General features: G+C 38.2%; 1 protein-coding gene across 4 annotated transcripts in view; it reads right to left on the reverse strand.

The window, feature by feature from the left end:
• Window positions 1-409: 409 nt before the first annotated feature.
• G2E3 (G2/M-phase specific E3 ubiquitin protein ligase) overlaps window positions 410-17,030 on the reverse strand; it is a 34,302-nt gene continuing 17,681 nt past the window's right edge. For 3 of the 4 annotated variants that reach the window (XM_084844295.1, XM_084844286.1, XM_084844277.1), the window contains 13 exons: window positions 16,803-16,904; window positions 15,577-15,701; window positions 14,574-14,736; window positions 13,159-13,265; window positions 12,896-13,012; window positions 11,214-11,341; window positions 10,996-11,128; window positions 9,596-9,721; window positions 8,439-8,749; window positions 7,227-7,408; window positions 6,781-6,953; window positions 5,880-6,079; window positions 410-5,598 (listed from right to left, as the gene is read on the reverse strand). In XM_084844295.1, the coding sequence (XP_084700421.1) occupies window positions 5,360-5,598; window positions 5,880-6,079; window positions 6,781-6,953; window positions 7,227-7,408; window positions 8,439-8,749; window positions 9,596-9,721; window positions 10,996-11,128; window positions 11,214-11,341; window positions 12,896-13,012; window positions 13,159-13,265; window positions 14,574-14,736; window positions 15,577-15,701; window positions 16,803-16,904 (2,106 nt within the window). In that variant the 3' untranslated portion in view covers window positions 410-5,359. The remainder of the gene's footprint in view (window positions 5,599-5,879; window positions 6,080-6,780; window positions 6,954-7,226; window positions 7,409-8,438; window positions 8,750-9,595; window positions 9,722-10,995; window positions 11,129-11,213; window positions 11,342-12,895; window positions 13,013-13,158; window positions 13,266-14,573; window positions 14,737-15,576; window positions 15,702-16,802; window positions 16,905-17,030) is intronic. The other variant, XM_084844305.1, reaches the window with a different exon arrangement.

Here is a 17,030-nt window from a genome sequence, read left to right on the forward strand (position 1 = left end):
TTAAGTCTGGATCCAAGCCATGGTTAGCAGTATGATTCATTTTGCAATTTTTGCTATAATTTTTCTTTTTACTCAAACAAAATAACTTGAAGGTTTTATGGGATAGTCTGAAGCTTGTACATTTATTTTTGCATAATTTCCTGAACAGGTACTGTAGAAAAATAGTTATGCTTTTTGTGTATTCTAGTAAAAAAAACAAAACGAACAATATTCTTCTGGAGTTTTCTAACCTACAATATACCAATTTTATTTAAATAGGCAAACTAGATAAATGATCCAAGTGTGAGGTACTAACAGTGTAAGATGACCCTCATGTGTTATAAAGTGTCCTAGATAAAATGATATCAGTATTGCACCAAAACTCACTTTACTCAGTACATCCTTTGAAGAAACAAGTCCAACTACAGTTGAATGCATATATATTTAATACTGTTAACTAATCCTTGATTTATTGCACTTTATATATACATATACATGACAGTTCTCCCATAATATATTGCTACAAGTAACATAAAAGCAAACAATAGACACTAGAAGCTACAACAGGCTTCAGGAAATAAAGGTAATAGTTTTAACACAAAAACTTAGAATATTTACAAACGTGTAAACTATACATGCAAAATTTGTATTCCACGCTACTGTTAATAATGCTAAAGACTTATTTTTCCCACCAAAAGAGATTTCAGTTTTCATAACTATTTTGCCTGCCTTTAATCCAAATCATTGCTTATATCAGAACAAAAATCAGTGAACTTTTGAATGCTTTGATAAAAGCATCCAGTGAAGTCTCCTTCAAGTACCTGAGCTGCCATAAGGAATACTGTTGCCCTGAACTGACACATGTATGCAAGCCCCTATTAATCTGCAGCTTTTCTTGTTTTCTCTAGTATAATCAGTACATGTAATTACAGAGTCTAGCAACGAACTACAGATTCAAGTAATCACAACTAGAACTTAAGATGCTCAAATTCTGTGCACATATGCTTTAAGACGGAGATGATTTAATAAGACTATTTTTTAATTTCTAATGGTCCAATCCAACAAACTGCTATGTGAACTTGACAGATCACAGAATCACATGGCAAGGTGCAAAGAATGGGTGTCATGAGAAAAACCCAGCTTCACCAATGACACAAAACTGCCATCAATATTTCTGCAGTAGTGGCTGCCTGTGATGGATCACTGCTAAGTTCTACATGGCCAGTTAACAGTCTCACAGGTGAGGAATGACATGCACTCTTTATTCCATTGAGAAATACCTCACAACTGTATTTTAGAACAAGAAACTTTGAAGAGATGGGATATCCCACAACCGCCTCTGGTCCCCTTGTCAGACATAATCCTAGATTATGGAACAAAACCTGCTTTTTGTGCTGCCATACTAAAGCAAATGGATAGTGTGAGGCTGCCCATAGTTTACCAGAGTTTAACAGTAATGATTTACAGTGCTTGTTTTCCACTGGGGCCAGCAACAAATGAATTGAGGCATGATCTGTACCCAGAAAAACCATGGCCAGGACCTTGGGTTTCTCAGACAACTGCTTACCATACTTTGTGGGGAATCAATTTTGAACCTAAAGGGACTTTCAAAAGCAGACTGTGCTACGGCATGGGGATTAGCTATTCAGAGAAAAGTAGAATGTGCCTTTTGCCATGCCTAAATAAGCTCTTCAGATTTTAGTCACATGATAGTGTGAAATTGCTTAAGATTTTAAGAGCTGATGGCTGAAGAAGGCATTCTTCTCATAACACACCAAGCTGACTGACACTGGAAACAAAGTTGAAAGTTAAAATATAACACACCTATGTCTACACCTTGCAAGACATTTCAAAAGATCTAAAATTTGAGTAAGCATTTTTAAAACTATGTATTTCCAACATCTTTTTTGAAAGTATTTGTGGATTAAATTGATAGGCTAATTCTATTTCTATAGCACATTATGTGTACCGTATCAGCCATAAGATTTTCTTTTAAAATTCTGTAAATGGCAAGATAAAAGATCAGCTTGTCTTGCATCATTTTTTTTGTATAATTATCTTAAAAATCAAGTGGAAATTTGCATTTGGAGTATAAACTGCACTGAAATTGATTTGTTACAGCACAGATGTTTTGACTACAACTTCCATAAACTCTGATCAATGGCCATGTTGGCTGGGGCTTGTGGGAGTTGTAGCTTAAAACATCTGGCTAGCACCAGGTTGCCTAATCCTGCAGTACTCCTTTTTGCAGAAGGAATAAAAAGACAAAAGCTGAAAGTGGGGACTGCTATCACAAAATATTAAAGACCTTTAAAATAAACTTGTGAATTTCTCCAAAAATCCTAGTGCGATTTTAGCTTAAGCTCTCCTTCAAAAGGTAATTATGAAACAGCACAATAAGCCTATTAATTACCATGAAACATGTGAGTGTAACATGCATTGGGTTAACTAATCCACAATAATTAGTCAGTGGTGTGTAGAAAAGAACCTACCCTTATGAGACACTTGCATAGTCACAGATCATCAGTATGAGTCAATCAGGAAGGGTAAATTAAACCCACATAGGGGTTTAATTTAATATAATAAAACAGAATGAAGGTGACTTGAAAAGAAAAGACTAGGCTTACAAATTATCATCTTTATAGATTTATAGGAGCCTGACCGAATAAACAACAAGAAGCCTGAAGCATTTTCTCCAAGCCCACAATTTTTGGCTGGTTTGGTAGCCACCAAAATTTGTGGTTGCCAAAACTCTACTCATCTTCCTCACTAACCTTGGAGAGGTGCGATAAGAAGAACATTTCCCCAGCCCCATCTCCAGCTTACAGAAGAGGGCTGGAGCATGTTTGTGTCATGTTGCACTTCAGCAGTGTGCAATGACAGATGCAGAAAAAAACCACACCTATCCCAGATTTTTTTTCAGTATTTCCAATGGAAAAATTAAGAGATTTAGGGGAAAACTGAAACAAAACCCTCTACGTATAATTTTCTTTTGGAATTAGTGAAATACCTTCCAAGTTAAGTTTTGCTTAAAATCTGTAGCATGATTTTTACATACAACTATAGCAGTAGAGAATTATAATTCCTGTGTAGACATACACAGTGCTAAAATCCAAGGTGAAGTTCTGCTGAATGAGAGGAGAATACAGGGCCATTCTAACTCCATCAAGCTGCAGCTTTGGCTGAAGAGGGGGTAAAAATGCTTTAAATAAATAAAATTACTTGTGAAATCACTGCTTGCTTTCTTCTGGTGACCTTTGATCTAGTTTGGAGATACTAAAAACAAGTATCCTTCACCTGCTGTCCTTTTGACCTGGCCCCTCCTTTGTGGTTGCGTTTTTCACCTCAGCCGATGAGTACATTATGTGTGGTTACCTAGCAGTAAGTTCCACTAAACAGAGTAGGTTTTACTTCTGAGTAAACATGCACAGGTTTGCTCTGTAAATTTCATAAATATGCCAAGTAGTACAATTTTATATGCCAAGTTATAAATGATTTTAAGTTGTTGGACCAGTAACGTAAGTTTAGGTTTGGTTAAAAAAACCTATTGCATATATTTCAGTTTCCCCCCGAAATCTGGTTTCCCTCCTGGGGGGAAATGTTTTTTTCCACAACTTCAAAACTTCTGGAAATTTTACATCTTGAAGTGCAAAATGGACTAACCCAAGATCTCCTCTTGAGATTTTGTGGACATGATCCCTCATACATCACTCTGCGCTCTGCAAATGTTCATGCGACTTAGGACAGAAACACATGGACAAGCCCCAGCAGTTTCTGTTCAAACATACATATGGCAGGCAGAGATCCAAGTCACTGTGTTTAATAGAGTGCAATCATATTCTGTGGTTGCTGACCCACATGTCACCCATCAAGCTGTGCTAGAGGGTATCTCAATCTCTGGGAAGGTACTTTCATGAGAAGCAGGGGGCTGTTGCCAAAAGGGGGGGAAAGCAGAAGATCCCCTCCCCCAGCAGAAGCAACCTCATGCTACTTCAGATCCAAGCCATTGCCATGGATTTTATATAATTATGTCTGATACCTGAGATATGGTAAACAGGTAAATTATTCTATCACCAAGTTTAGAAGGTTTAATAATTTATACGGTATATCTACAATTTATCCAAGCCAGGGAAATTTTAAAAATGAGACCAAGTGCACAAGCTTTCAAATAAAGCATTAAGTAAATAATGGAGTCTCGAAACTTGGTAGCTCTGAATAAACAAAGTTGGTGCATACATAGTGCTAATTAATCTCTGCCCTCTTCCAACAGTAATATTTAAGCTAAACTAGAATATTTTCTTCAATACAGATAACGTGGGGTGTAAGTCCTAAAACTTATTTACAGTTGCTGAACATTTGGACTGGAACCATGAAATTGATTTAATTAGCACATTTGACTTTGCTTATATCTTCTCTGAACTGCAAATTCTTTTACACAGTGGTTCATTTTTCTAACCCTTTCACATTTAAATACAGTATCATTAGTATTTCAAAAGGAAAAGGCCTGGAATGGTTGTAGAACGGAAACATAACTATAGAGTAGCTGGGATATCACACCACAGCCAAACCAAACATTATAAAGCTCTGTTATCTTTTAAAAATATATTTGACAGAAAAATGAGGTAATGCGTTTAGCTTCCTTATTCCTTGTTCATAAGTAAGAGCTAGAATACTTACTTGATATTCATTTAGTATGTAAAATACTATCTTCTCTCATCTCAGTGCACCACATCAACAAGTTAAAACTTAACACAAAAACATAATTTCCTGGATATTTTGGGTTGTATCCTATGGTGTCATTCCACTAGCCCAAATGACACTGCACTAGCAGAAACCAAGCTCTCAAGTATGCACAAGCGGAGAAATCCAACTAATGTTCTGCTTGCGCAACTGCTTGCAGATCTTAGGCTTACAAAGTACTTAGACTTACTAGCACTTTTGCAATGGGAAATGGCAGCTGAGCTCTGCTAGCACAACAATTTCTTCCACTAATAATATGCTGGATTTAGGCCATTACAAACAAATTGGAAAGGATTCCTGAACCTCCTTGCCAGAAAATATGAATTATAATTGTTTAATCTAAAATGGAGGACATACAGTACACTAGTGGATAATTAGTCACTTGCTGGTGTACCTTATGGGATAGGGCAAAGAATAAGATTAAGATCAAGTGTTTTAAAAAATACAAATAATACAAAACTGTTTTAAAAGCTTTGTTTGCTCACCATTTTGAAACAAAGTTCAAAATGTAAGACTGAAATTAAGCAATTTCCACAATCAAATTGTAAGCCTTTGAGGATGAATTTGTGTGTTATCTGGTAGCAGCTGGCAAGCTTCTTACATGCTTCATCATTCAAATTTCAAGTGTCCATTGTAGTGACTAATGTACTTCTGATTCTAATCTTAGAGTACTTCTGATGGCGAAATCCAGAATTGTTTTAAACTTCTCATAAGACTTTGTTATTGGAAGCTCTAAACAGTTAAGGTGTCTCTTTCTGATGGGGTATTTTATACGCAGAAACTTAACTGAAGGCTCAGGATCAAAGCCAATGGGTGGAATACTGCGGATGCCAGTTGCAAACACTAAGATATCCTCTAGAGTTACAGCTGATTCACCACCTGGATCAAGAAATATGAAGTTTTGATTAGCGGCAAAGAGCTTTTACAAGAGATTCCACATTACTTAGGAAGGTAAGAGTGAGTCACAGTAATGATAAATTGACTGCAGTGAATCATTATTTCCAATGTAAAGTGAAACTAAAAAATGCAAAGAAAGCCTAGTTTAATAATTCAATAATAGAAGCTTAAGGTTTTTTGTTTTTTTTTTTTAAAAAAGAGCACAAACATGCCAGACTCCAAGTTCAGATTCAGTGACCTGGGTGAATGCCCTTTTTGCTTACCATCTGTCTCCTGCAAGTAACCCATCCAGAAATCGAGACTTCGGGCTTTGTCTGCTCCTGGTAAACACTGGATTGTAAAGAGATCACCAAGAAGTTTCGCTGAAAGTTTCTCAGGCTTGTGACATAATATGCTACAAAATGCATCTGGATTCATCTGCATTTTTTCCAGAACACCAAGTGTTTTCAGACCTTGCCTAAAGCTGGGGAAAAGATGCACAGAAACCAAGAAAGTATTGTGTTTTTTTCTTTTGTGTTTGTTTTTAAATAAAACATACTCTTCCCATTGCCAAACTATTTTTTCATATCATAAATACTTCTTTAAATTTCTAAAAGCAAGAATTCATTCCTGCATTTGCTGGAATGATTAAAATTAATTTTACTGACAGATTCCTGTGTTTGGATGAGCTACAGGAACTAGCCAGAACAACCTTGCTGGAGCTAGTACTGACTCCTGATCTTTCTAATTATAGTTTTTCAAATTTATTGAAAATTCTCCTGGAAGCTACTCATAACAATGAAACAAAGATGCAGAGTCCCCTCCCTTGGGCTGCTGCTTGTGGACTGTTGACAGTTTCGCAGATAAAACTATATTTTAGGTGCTCATCCAACAACTCAGTTATTCAAGACAGGTTCAAATCTTCCTTAAGCATTTTTGAAAAGTAGATAGTGGTATATTGTTTCATGCAACATTGCACTTAAGTTTTATATCTTCAATACTAATGAATTAGAAAATAAAGTAATTTGGTAAAAACCACCACTGAAAGAACTTCATAACACATGGAACATAGTATGTACATTATGCATGCAGAACATCAGGTATACAATTTCTATGTCAAATAGTGAAATTGTTCTAGACTGTAAAATGAAAAAGATATCCTAATGGGGTTTACAGCAAACAAACCTTTCAAAAGGTAAAACAGTTCTCTTGATGACATGGTAATTTAGTATTTCATTCACCAACATATCCTTATCATACAGAGCTGTTACTGGTTTCAAACATCCAACAGTGGCAAGATATTCAGAGCAATCACTTAATGCTGATTCTAAGCTGCTCAGAGTTGTTGCAGATTTTATCTAGAGAAGGGAACAATATCAATTAGTATCTATTCAATAAATGAACCATCTTTTTCAGACTGATGGATGTAACCTATTTGTTTTGGATCTTACGTCTGATCACCTTTGGGTGACCAATAGTTTGGCATGTATGTCATTCTGTCAGTTCATTTCTGATGGGAAAAATGCCTTCAAACTATCACCTTTGTTCTAAACACAACATGTTAGAAGACAGAAACTACCACTTACTCAAGACCCACCCCTACAGTGCTATATAGGTGTACAGCAGCTTACCTTCTCCACTGTCTGCAAAACATCCATATTTGTAACATCTTCTACAGTTGGTTTCACATTCTCTGTGCCATAGATGAGGCAATTAAACAAAGTTTTGGAGAAGAAGCTAGGAGATGGGCCTCCATGAACCAGAGAAACCGCAATCATTTTGCCAGCTTCATAGTATAAATTATCTTTAAGAGCTGCAAGTACATACATACATAGTAATACAAAATAACTATTGTGTTTACCAAATACAGATGGGATGAGCCGCAATTGATCTGACCAAAGGGCCATCTACTACACTATTCTGTTTTGAAGGCTACCAGCCACATACCACTGGAAGGTAAGAAGCAGAGCCTGAAGTCAAGAGCCCCCTCTCTCATTTCTCCTCAGCATCTGGTACTCAGAAGCATATTGCCTCTGAACAGGGAGGTTCCATTTAGTTATTATGGTAAATAGCCACTGAAGTACCTATCTTCCATGAATTTGTTTAAGTCTTTTCTAAAGCCATCTAACTTTCATATCTTGTGGTAGCAAATTCCTTAAATATGTATGTATGGGATACTAAAGGACTGTGCTGGACATTTCTGCTAGAGCACCAGGCACCTTTTCCTACTGTACCATCCCAGCCCAATCATCGTGAAAAGCTGTTCTTGAAAACTTGGGAGCTATTCTAGCTGCTACTACTACTTCTTTATTTAATAAAAAAATTGGCCTGGTAGGCAGGCCAGAATATATGGCACTCCAATATCAAATAGAAGTGTTCTATTTTCCTCTAGCAGTGGACATGTTTACTTTCCTTGCAGTACATACAACTAGCAGCTGCTTTAAAGAGCAGTGTGGTGTAGTGGCAAGAGTGTTGGACTAGGAGCTGGGAGATCCGGGTTCTAGTCCCCACTCAGCCATGGAAGCTCACTGGGTGACTTTGGGCCAGTCGCAGACTCTCAGCCCAACCCACCGCACAGGGTTGTTGTTGTGAGGATAAAATGGAGAGGAGGAGGATAATGTCAGCCGCCTTGGGTTCCTTGCACGAGGAAAAAAGGCGGGGTATAAATGCAATAAATAAATAAAATAAATAAGACCAATTCCAGTGTGGTGTCACTGATAGGGCTGCTCTGGGGATAAAATCGAACACACATCTATACTGCCCTGAACTCACTGGAGAAGAGAGAAAGAAACAAGGCCCCTCCCCTACAAAATATATTTCAAATATATGCAGTTTCGGTTTACCTTGAGAATCAAAAGACAAGTTCTTTGATAAACCGCCTTCAAAGAGTGACGAGTTCTGAAGGTGAAGCATCAGTAATAGAAAAAAATCTTCCTTTGATGAATGACAGATATCCATCACTGTTTTAGTCCTGCAGTTTATGTACTTAACTTCAAGAGTATTGGCAGGATTGAAGTTCCGCTTTTGAAATCCCGTTAAGGCACTATCCCAGATGTTTTGTCTATTGATATTCAGTCTTGTTGGTTTGGTATTGATTTGTGATCTTAATTCCCTCAGAATATTGGAGACTTCTCTTTTCTGCACTCCAAGTTGCCTACACAATATAAAGTGACTGCTCTGATTAGCAATAGTTCTAAATCTGTATAACCATCTGCCATATAAACTGTGGATGCTTACATTTTAGAGTAAATCAGTATTGGGAACATAGAAATTAGTTCACTGAAATTTTAAACTGCTTGAAAATCCAACGATTTTTACAGTACGAGTAAAATTACAATACTTTTTAACAATCCACTAATTTTTAAATGAGGAAGTACAGGGATTTTTCAGCACCACAATGAAATTTGAGATTAGGGTAAAACAAAAGGTTGCCGATAGTTTGTGCTGTCTTACTTTGCAGACATAATTAATACCATGTTCCCCATTGAGATATCAATAGTAGCTGGATGCTGAGTTTGCTCCTCCTGGTGGGAGCAATTCCTGAGTGAAGTTCCACTCAAAGGCGCTTCACCAGTGAAACTTTCAGATTGCCCCTACAGACCCTTGTGCCCTCAGAAAGTCTGCTCCACGGGACTGGGGATCCCTCTGGAACAGTGTGGGAGGGCTGAAGGGGGAATTGCCTCACTCCTTTCACTTGGCAGGATTCTCCTCTGGATCTTGGTCCCAGATGTTATTTCATGGTTGGAAAGATTGGCTAGTTCCATGGCCTTAGTGTTTTACACATGGTTACTATCACCCCCAGCAGTCCCCAGTACTGCATAACAAACTGCTTTTGAAACTTAGGTGAAGGGATTCCAAAGCCATTTGAGATATGATATGGAAAACAGCTATTTGAACTCAAAAATTCCACAGGGCTACTAGCACACATCCGCCTAGTTTCCCGCCTTCTAAACTAAATAATCTATAATAAAATATAAATGCTGGCTGTTAATTAACTTACGATTTTCTTAGTGACAGATTCCTCAATGAAGGACTGATCAAGGGGGATGGGGATAGTAATCTATTATTGGAAGAGGGAAGATCCAGTTGTGAACTAAAGCCGTTGGGGCATATAATCTTTGGGGACCTGAAGAAGAAAGAACAGTGAGAACAATTTTAGTTTTGTACTCATGAAAGCTAGAGAAGTGCCTCTCTGAATTAAAAACTGCAAATGTTTAATACACATACAAGCATATATATTTCGTTCCCAAAACATTTTAAAGTTACACCCATCCTCACCCAAACATTTTTATCTTCAACACAGAAAACACAACAAGTGTATAGTTAGTAATGGCATTTTTACAAATGAGTACTCCAGGCATGAGGAATCACTTATAGATTTTAAAACAGGCAAAATATCTACTGGGAAGCTAGAAACTGCTGTGTTAAGAACTGTGAACTAGAATGTAATTAAGTTCCAATGAAATCAATGGGGTTTGCACACTGATTTTAAATAAATTACATGTGAGTATACTTTTTAAAGGCTGGCATTCATTTATTTATTTAAAGTCTTTTAATTAGGCCATACTTCAAAGACTCTTTAGGCATGGTACAAAGGCTAGTTCTGGTGTTCCCCCAGCTGCTTCTGAAGTTCCTGACTTGGGGGGCTCCTTGTTCGATGGCACGAGGAGCTGCTTCAAGGAGGTTCTGAAGCATTTGTGGAATTCACCACTTAGCCCTTGGATCAAAGTTTTGTTTTTAGGATCAAGCTGTGATTTGGCAATGGCCATGTTCCACACATCATAGTAAACCATGGTTTACTACAATGTAAATGAGCCTCAGGCTTATGCACTCTCACCTCCCCAGGATTATGGATTAACTTGGATTATGGATTAACTCCTCAATTATGGATTAACTTGATGTGCAAACATAGACCATGACTCAGTTCACACATAACAACTACCCATGGGTTGATCAAACCATTCATTTCATTCAAACCACAGTTAGTCGGGTTCGCACAGGAACGAGTGTGTGCACCACCTCCTGCCCACTCGCCACTTTGCATCCAGTTTCTGAACAACCCAGGAATGCCTCCACCCCTAGCTAATTTGATCCATCATCCAAACCCAGAACACTGGGTCACTGAAAGACAAACAACCCAGAGTTTTAACCCAACAATAAACCATGGGTTCAAACTCTGTCCTTCAACAACACAGATTTCCAGGTTCAGATGTCGGGGTGTTCCTGGGTTGTTTGAGAAAGTGGATGCAAAGTGGAAGTGGCCAGTGGGTGCGAGGCAGCATGCTCACTTGCTCCTGCATGGCCCTGGCAATTCATGGGTTAAACAATCCATTAATTGCAATTACATGCAAGCCAGTCCCTGTGTTCCCATGTAGTTAGAAGAGGAAAAACAACAAATACCTGACGAGGAAGCCAAGGTGAGATCCAGGAGACTGTCTAGGGCATTTGGGTGACGGACCTTCCAGCAAACTGTCTCCAATATCTGTTTTTTCTGGCATACTCAAAGAACGCTTTCGCCATTTCTGACAGTTCCCTGTATAATGAAATTCATATAATCTGCCTTGTAAATCTGTAATGCATTTCAGTTAATTCAAATATTATGAACAGTAGTTTCATACCGTTTGATTTGGCAAGGATGGTTCTACATTCTATGCATTCCCAATTTTGCTCCCAACTCGTTAGTGAGGAACATGCCAAATGAGTTCCACTGGAACCACAGTACTGACAGCGCTTTATTTCCCACTTACTAAAAGGAAACAAAAATATATTTTAAATTAAAAGACATTTAATGAGTTAAACTCAACATAGCTAGTTAGCCGTACAACCTTCACATCAGTTGCAAGACATTTGTCGTGTTGTGTAATTAAATGGAAGGCAGGGATGCAAGATTACCAAGATTTTGTATTTAATATTTTTGACCACAAAGGCTATCCAAGATGGCTAGCAATAACAATCAAAATATAATAGAACACACACATGCACACACACTGTAAAAGAATAAAACGAAAGACAAGACAGCCAGAAAAATCCACAGCAGCAAAAATATATTAGGCTGGATCCAAATGCACAGCACCTTTCAGTAGAGCCCATTGGTAACTCAGCCCTACAGATAATGGGTTAAATACAACGTTGTGCTATTGGACATCCAACTAACGACAGGACTTTCTTCCTCACTCTGCCCATGCAGCCCTCTGTACCATCCTAAAATCTGCTCTAGAGGGTTTGCCAGCCCTGTGGAGATTTCAAAGGTACATGTGTGTGGAATCGCCCACTCCCAGTTCTGCTGACAGAACTGCTTCCATCAGCATAACAATCGTGTTGAATCCAACCCATTCTTTGTTATCCCCAAAAGCCTTCCGGAAAAACTACATTTTCACCATTTGACAGAAGGCAAGTAATGAAGAAGCCTCCCTAGGCTAAGTTATTACAAAGTAGAAGACCCTGTTTTACCTACTCACCCACTACATTTCAGAAGACAGAAGGATATAGACCAGGGCTTCTAATGTGTATCTGAGTGTATGGATAGATACATGCTTGCCTGTTTATCTTGGGCAGGGGAAAAGAATGCCCCACTGTCATCCAGTCCCCAGCCAAAGCACTGGCTGGAGCTCTTCCAGCCAGTGCTTTGAGCAGTGCCCTGGCTTTACTGCTCACAGGCTATTCCTGACTGGAGGAGTGCTCTTCCAGCCAGCACCTTGGTCAGGCTGGCTTCACCTGCCTCACACCTTTTCTCTATTGGAGAGGATGCGGGCCAGGCAAAGTACTTAGTGTGCCACTCATCCTCTCAATTAGGACGTGAGCAACGCACTAAGGGGAATCCCCACTGTTATCTCTGATCACTGATCCCAGATAACAGGAATTCCCCTCTCCCCTAGCGTTCAGGGGGTAAAAATCTGGGGAGGGGCCGCAGGAGGGAGAGTCTCCATCCCTGCTCTTGAGTTTTGGACTTTTAAGCAATATTTTAATGATCTGGCATTATAAAAGCAGAAATTATATTGGAACAGTGTTTACTTGAAACTAATGATTCCAATATCCAGATTTCAAGTGACAAATGCCCAACAGGCAATGATCATCATCATCATCATCCTACTGCAAACAGAAAACAAAAGCAACCCACCAGGCAACTGAAGCTAATGGTCATCAATTTCTTTGGCTTAATATAGCCTCATATATGCCCTCTACCATGTCCAATTTACTTTGTTTTTAAATTAATTGTTGATAGAAGCAGTACTCGGCTACATTCAAAAAAGCTACAAGTATAGTCAACATGTTTGTCTCCAAGTACTGCATATATTAATACCTATCAGACTTATTGTAGTCTCTTCCATTTTTGCAGAGGCATCTTTTGACATCACAGTGCTGGTAACACTGAAGAAGGTCTTGGTATGCATTCTCTTCCAGTTCCCAGGAGGCATCTCTGGAAACATTTGAACATTTATTAGAACATTTTAATTCCATAGCTTATCTTTTCTTGTTAAAATAGTCAAATGTAACCAGAGTGGCAAACCACACCACCATGCTATATAATCTTAAAAATCCAAACAATATTTGTGAAGTACTTACTTTTCTGGAATATGGATGCCCATTCTCAACATTTCATTCTGAAATTTTTCTTTATTATTACATACTGGGCATCGGAAAAAAAACACCCCTGCACTCAGAGCTTGACACTGGATCCAAAAGGAGAAAGAGAAAGATCAATAAAAAGTATTTACTCCAGAGACAGGCAGGCTACCGGATGCCTCTGAAGATTAGTAGCTACACCAATAACAATTTGTTTAGTTATCAGACTTGCAGAGTTGGAGGCATACTTTTACAAATGTTTACTAAATCTGAATTTGTATAGTTTCTTATGCAAACACATTCTTCCCACATACCCATTACCTCTCAGCATAGGCCCACATTGTCAGTAGTCATGGGTAAAGAGTGGGACAATACTGTATTGAATAAAATGACATTGGAAGCAAGGTTCATATCCAGAATACAGATCTAGGTGTGCCCTGCAAATAGAACTCTGTAAGATGCAGAGTTTGAATATTCAGTGGAAGAACAAGATAATGCAGAATCAGTTTGGTAGTTCTACCCTGGTGTTCTAACAGAGATCTGACTTTTCAAAGCACATGTTATTGCATAGGCTCCTATTTATGCCCTTTCATCCTTGCTCCTTCCTTTACTCCCATCTTACTGATGAAATCTAGATTATACATTTAAATTACCAATTATCACAGCTCGTATTAACCTTCTTGGCTATAATACTGCTGCAGCACAATGCTTCTTGGAAAAGAGACTTTCTTGCTGATGTTACTCTATAACCACACCACTGATAGACTAACAATTAGTTTGTTCCCATGCCAATTATTGTATAAATTGCTACCATGTCTGTTATATTTCAATAGACCCATTGAGCATCTTCTTTGCCAGTTTTTAGACAGTTGGTAAATATACTTATTACAGTCAGTTTTTAATGTATGATCTGCTGTTTTCAAACTTGGAATGCCATCTGCTGGACTTTTTTTACAGCTGCCTGTTAGTATTTCAATTAGTATTTTTAACTGATCTGTTTGAATATCCTATATACTGATAGCAGACACATTCTCCAAGTGTGGATCCTTATGTAGCCCAAACGGTACCACTATCAGCAGCCATGGGGAATTCCAAGGTTTGCAGAAGTACAAAAAAAATGAGAAAAAACCTTCAGGATTTAAAAAATGCCCCTCCCATAAAACAGCCCAATGAGTATGGAGCATGTTCAGTTGTTATAAAATGCTGACTGACTATTTTGGGAGAGGGGGAAACTGAATGGAGTATCCTAGAAGAGTGTGTGGCTGGCCAGCATGAAATCTGAACTCTACAATGCAACATTTTGTTGCAGTCTTATTTACATTAAACTAAACTACTGTCTATTTCATCATTTTACTGCATGCTTCTTTTTTGTATTACTAGTAGGGCGTACTACTATTATGGCATTCCAGACATACCTGCAAGCAATCTCTATGAAACCAAGCATTTTTACAGCATGGACTTGTCAAAATGTTGAATGACGGTGCATGTTCAACCAACTCCAAACATATTGTACATTGTGATGATCCTTTTGAGTTAGAGGGATGTTTCTGAGTGGGTCGGTGTTTCCAACAATAGGACCTTAAATATATAGAGCCAGAGTTGCAAATAATCACACCTCTTTAAAAACATACTACTCAGTTAAAAACAAAAAAGAATCTAAGTGATACATCTCATCGTTATTAAGTTTAAAAAGCTATGGCCTTTTAAACCAATAAAGAGACTTATGGCACCTTAAAACTAACACATTTCTATTTCTGGCTTTTATGAGCCAGAATCCACTTCATCAGATGCATGAAGTGGTGGCCACCTAAGAAAGTAGGTATATATAACTTGGGTACAGAGAAAAGGGGGGTGGGACTTTTAAAAAAAGAACCAAGTGAGCCAAAGCACCAAACAATGCATGAGCTAGATGTGTTAATTATACAGAGCACTAAAGAACAAATCAAATAAAATCTTCTTGCACTAACAGGACCACGCAGGGAAGGAGGCTGCCAGACGACACATAGGATGTGTCATACCAGCATTTCCGCATTCCCCTCCCTAGAACGCCCCGTTATGGCCACTTTGCGCTCCTCTTCAGTTCACGGGGCTGTTCCATGCTGCCTGTGAGGCAGCGCGGAAGGTCGGTTCTCTAGGAACTGACCTCGAAGCATGGGCTCCGAGGTTGGTTCCTGGAAAACCACATATCCAATGGCTGTCTGGGAGCTGACTAGCAGCCATAGGATTGCTCCGTGTCTAAAATAAGGTAGAACTAAAAGAAAGTGAGAATGTCTTTCAAGAGCTATAGCAGCAAGGAAGAATTCACTTTCTTGTTTGGACAGATTTAATGGGGAGTTCTTTTAAACAGAACAACAGGAACTTTGGCGTTTACAATTTAAAAAAAAAATTCTGAAAGAGTTAAGAAAAAAAAAAACTTACGGAAAATTTTCCCTGAATTGGGAAATGCATCCTCTCTCTATCCCACATGGAAAGTGATAGCTTCGTTTGCATCTAGATACCACACAACCAATTGAAGCACCTTTTCTCTTACAGATAGTACATTTCTAGAAAGAAACAATTACATGCGCTAAACTAAAGCAGACCAACCACCTGCTCATCTATTCCTTTGTTAATGCTTATTTTAAGCTCTACACTCTCTTCAAGACTGAAAAACATATAGAAGCAGACAGTTATTTTACATTCAATTTTTCATTAATAGAAATGCAGGCTGGCCTGTAATCCCAAACCGGACCCTTTCATTTATTATCAAAATAATGGGGGTACTTTGAACTATAGGAAATTATGAGATGTCAGGGGTTTTGGCAATTTTTCTTAAGCACATCATTCTTCACAAGAAACATCACAACCCCCCCTCAACTTTCCATATTAGTCACAATTTCCTATTGTTCAGTTTTCTAACTGTTTCAGTTTGCAAATGAAAGAATGACTGGCTAACTTTTGTCTCACCTTTCTTACTTGGTTAATTGTGAAATCAAATAATCCCATAATTTGCATAGTCATTCATTCAGAATTCTCTGTTATCTCCACAATTTTTATATAGAGCTCTAGCTACTATGATCATAGAAAATACTGGTTTCCCATCTTTTAATTTACAAATCATTTTATGTATCTAGAAATATTAAAGATTCAATCTTGAAGTATCTTACCTATGAGTCCTGCTATACATCTTTAGTACTCCTATCACTTGTGGAGTAAGTGTCCACTTACAGAAATATCCAACATGTTTTGGATATTTCCAGCACCAAGGTTAGAGCTCTGATTACTTTAACTTATCAATCGTTTTAACATAATTATTTTTACACAGCTAGTCCCACAGAACAGCTGAGAAGTGTGGTTTGGCTTTTCCTTCAAGCAAAAAACTTAGCTTACTACAACTGTCTCATTTAGTCCCCTGTTGTTTTCCCCAGTACTACCCAAATAGTTAAAAAGTTACTGCTAAACTACACATACATTCCTTTATCCAAAACAATTTTCTCAATACCTGCCTATGATACTAAAACAACATTGCAGCCTCACTGAGTAAACATTAGCAAAAAACTTAACGATAATTTTTTTTTAGCATATTATAATGGCATATCTGGTGCCGTGTGCCTCTTCCCAAACAAGTCTTCGGAACAGACTCAGCGTTCAAGATATCGCCTTACCAGTCTTGCAGCTCGATTAATTTCTTTTTGGATGTCTTCCGGTAAAAAACCATAAAAACCTTCTTCGTCTTCGCCTCTCTGCCAAATCCCACTCGACATTAACTATGATGAAACAAATGGCTTACTGACAAGCAACATAATATATGGCAGTATCCAATGCTGCCCAAGTGCCAGCGGGACTCACCACTTATGCAATGGCGATTTAGCGCTTCGATAGGAAGATAAAAT

Source organism: Heloderma suspectum, chromosome 1 (assembly GCF_057233095.1).
Source record: "Heloderma suspectum isolate Gila_16-S chromosome 1, 16-S_ref, whole genome shotgun sequence".
In the NCBI taxonomy this organism is placed as follows: domain Eukaryota; kingdom Metazoa; phylum Chordata; class Lepidosauria; order Squamata; family Helodermatidae; genus Heloderma; species Heloderma suspectum.